Raw genomic sequence first — 2417 nt, 5'->3', positions numbered from 1 at the left:
CCTTGCCTTGCCCTTTGCTGTGCCTTGCCCTTTGCCTTGCCTTTGCCCTTGCTTTGCCTTGCCCTTTGCCTTGCCTTTGCCCTTGCCTTGCCCTTTGCTTTGCCTTGCCTTTCCCTTGCCTTGCCCTTTGCCTTTCCTTGCCCTTTGCTTTGCCTTGCCCTTTGCCTTGCCTTTGCCCTTGCCTTGCCCTTTGCTTTGCCTTGCCTTTCCCTTGCCTTGCCCTTTGCCTTTCCTTGCCCTTTGCTTTGCCTTGCCCTTTGCTTTGCCTTGCCCTTTGCCCTTGCTTTGCCTTTGCTTTGCCTTGCCTTTGTCTTGCCTTGCCCTTTGCCTTGCCCTTTGCCTTGCCTTTGTCTTGCCTTTGTCTTGCCTTGCCTTTGCCCTTGCCTTGCTCTTTGCTTTGACTTGTCCTTTGCCTTGCCTTTGCCCTTGCCTTTGCCCTTTGCCTTGCCCTTTGCCTTGCCTTGCCTTGCCCTGCCCTTTGCCTTTGACTTTGCCTTTGCTTTGCCCTTGCCTTGCCCTTTGCCTTGCCTTGCCCTTTTCTTTGCCTTGCCCTTTGCTTTGCCTTTGCCCTTGTCCTTGCCTTTGCCTTGCCTTTGCTTGGCCTTGCCTTTGCCTTTGCCTTGCCCCTTGCCTTGCCCTTTGCCTTGCCGGCCTTGCCTTTGCCCTTGCCTTGCCCCTTGCCTTGCCCTTTGCATTGCTTTGCCCTTTGCTTTGCCTTGCCCTTTGCTTTGCATTGCCTTTGCCCTTGCTTTGCCTTTGCTTTGCCTTGCCTTGCCCTTTGCCTTGCCCTTTGCCTTGCCTTTGTCTTGCCTTTGCCTTGCCCTTTGCTTTACCTTGCTTTGCCTTGCCCTTTGCCTTGCCTTTGCCTTTCCTTGCCCCTTGCCTTGCCTTTGCTTTGCCTTTGCCCTTGCCTTTGCCTTGCCTTTGTCTTGCCCTTGCCTTGCCCTTTGCTTTGCCTTGCCCTTTGCCTTGCCCTATGCCTTTGCCCTTTGCCTTGCCCTTGCCTTGCCCTTGCCTTGCCCTTGCTTTGCCTTGCCGTTTGCCTTGCCCTTTGCTTTGCCCTGCCCTTTGCCTTGCCCTTTGCCTTGCCTTTGCCCTTGCCTTTGCCTTGCCTTGCCCTTTGCTGTGCCTTGCCCTTTGCCTTGCCTTTGCCCTTGCTTTGCCTTGCCCTTTGCCTTGCCTTTGCCCTTGCCTTGCCCTTTGCTTTGCCTTGCCTTTCCCTTGCCTTGCCCTTTGCCTTTCCTTGCCCTTTGCTTTGCCTTGCCCTTTGCCTTGCCTTTGCCCTTGCCTTGCCCTTTGCTTTGCCTTGCCTTTCCCTTGCCTTGCCCTTTGCCTTTCCTTGCCCTTTGCTTTGCCTTGCCCTTTGCTTTGCCTTGCCCTTTGCCCTTGCTTTGCCTTTGCTTTGCCTTGCCTTTGTCTTGCCTTGCCCTTTGCCTTGCCCTTTGCCTTGCCTTTGCCTTGCCTTTGCCCTTGCCTTGCTCTTTGCTTTGACTTGTCCTTTGCCTTGCCTTTGCCCTTGCCTTTGCCCTTTGCCTTGCCTTGCCTTGCCCTGCCCTTTGCCTTTGCCTTTGACTTTGCCTTTGCTTTGCCCTTGCCTTGCCTTTGCCTTGCCCTTTGCCTTGCCTTGCCCTTTTCTTTGCCTTGCCCTTTGCTTTGCCTTTGCCCTTGTCCTTGCCTTTGCCTTGCCTTTGCTTGGCCTTGCCTTTGCCCTTGCCTTTGCCTTGCCCCTTGCCTTGCCCTTTGCCTTGCCGGCCTTGCCTTTGCCCTTGCCTTGCCCCTTGCCTTGCCCTTTGCATTGCTTTGCCCTTTGCTTTGCCTTGCCCTTTGCTTTGCATTGCCTTTGCCCTTGCTTTGCCTTTGCTTTGCCTTGCCTTGCCCTTTGCCTTGCCCTTTGCCTTGCCTTTGTCTTGCCTTTGCCTTGCCCTTTGCTTTACCTTGCTTTGCCTTGCCCTTTGCCTTGCCTTTGCCTTTCCTTGCCCTTTGCCTTGCCCTTTGCTTTGCCTTGCCCTTTGCCTTGCCTTTGCCCTTGCCTTGCCGTGCCCTTTGCCTTTGCCCTTGCCTATTCCTTGCCCTTTGCCTTGCCCTTTGCTTTGCCTTGCTTTGCCTTCCCCTTTGCCTTGCCTTGCCCTTTGCTTTGCCTTGCCTTTCCCTTGCCTTGCCCTTTGCCTTTCCTTGCCCTTTGCTTTGCCTTGCCCTTTGCTTTGCCTTGCCTTGCCTTGCTTTGCCTTTGCTTTGCCTTGTCCTTTGCCTTGCCCTTTGCTTTGCCTTTGCCTTGCCTTGGTCACCACCGTCCTGCAACCTTTAGATGTGTCTCTGCTCTAACACATCTGGATCAAAAAAACTGCTCATTTCCAGCCTATTTCAGAGAGGAATGAATACTGGTGAGGAAATTCAGACATTTTGGAGCAGAGGTGAAT

General features: G+C 54.2%; 1 protein-coding gene across 1 annotated transcript; it reads right to left on the bottom strand.

Annotated features, from left to right (window-relative positions):
* Nucleotides 1-889: 889 nt before the first annotated feature.
* Nucleotides 890-1897, bottom strand: LOC145554894 (uncharacterized). The gene has a single exon (XM_081615769.1). It carries the CDS (start codon nucleotides 1833-1835, stop codon nucleotides 975-977), a length of 861 nt encoding a protein of 286 aa, XP_081471895.1. The 5' UTR covers nucleotides 1836-1897; the 3' UTR covers nucleotides 890-974.
* Between the last annotated feature and the right edge of the window lie 520 nt (nucleotides 1898-2417).

This window comes from Poecilia reticulata, chromosome 2, assembly GCF_904066995.2.
Source record: "Poecilia reticulata chromosome 2, P_reticulata-male-v2, whole genome shotgun sequence".
NCBI lineage: Eukaryota > Metazoa > Chordata > Actinopteri > Cyprinodontiformes > Poeciliidae > Poecilia > Poecilia reticulata.
Note: the sequence above shows the minus strand (reverse complement) of the source record. Positions and strands in the feature narration are given on the sequence as shown.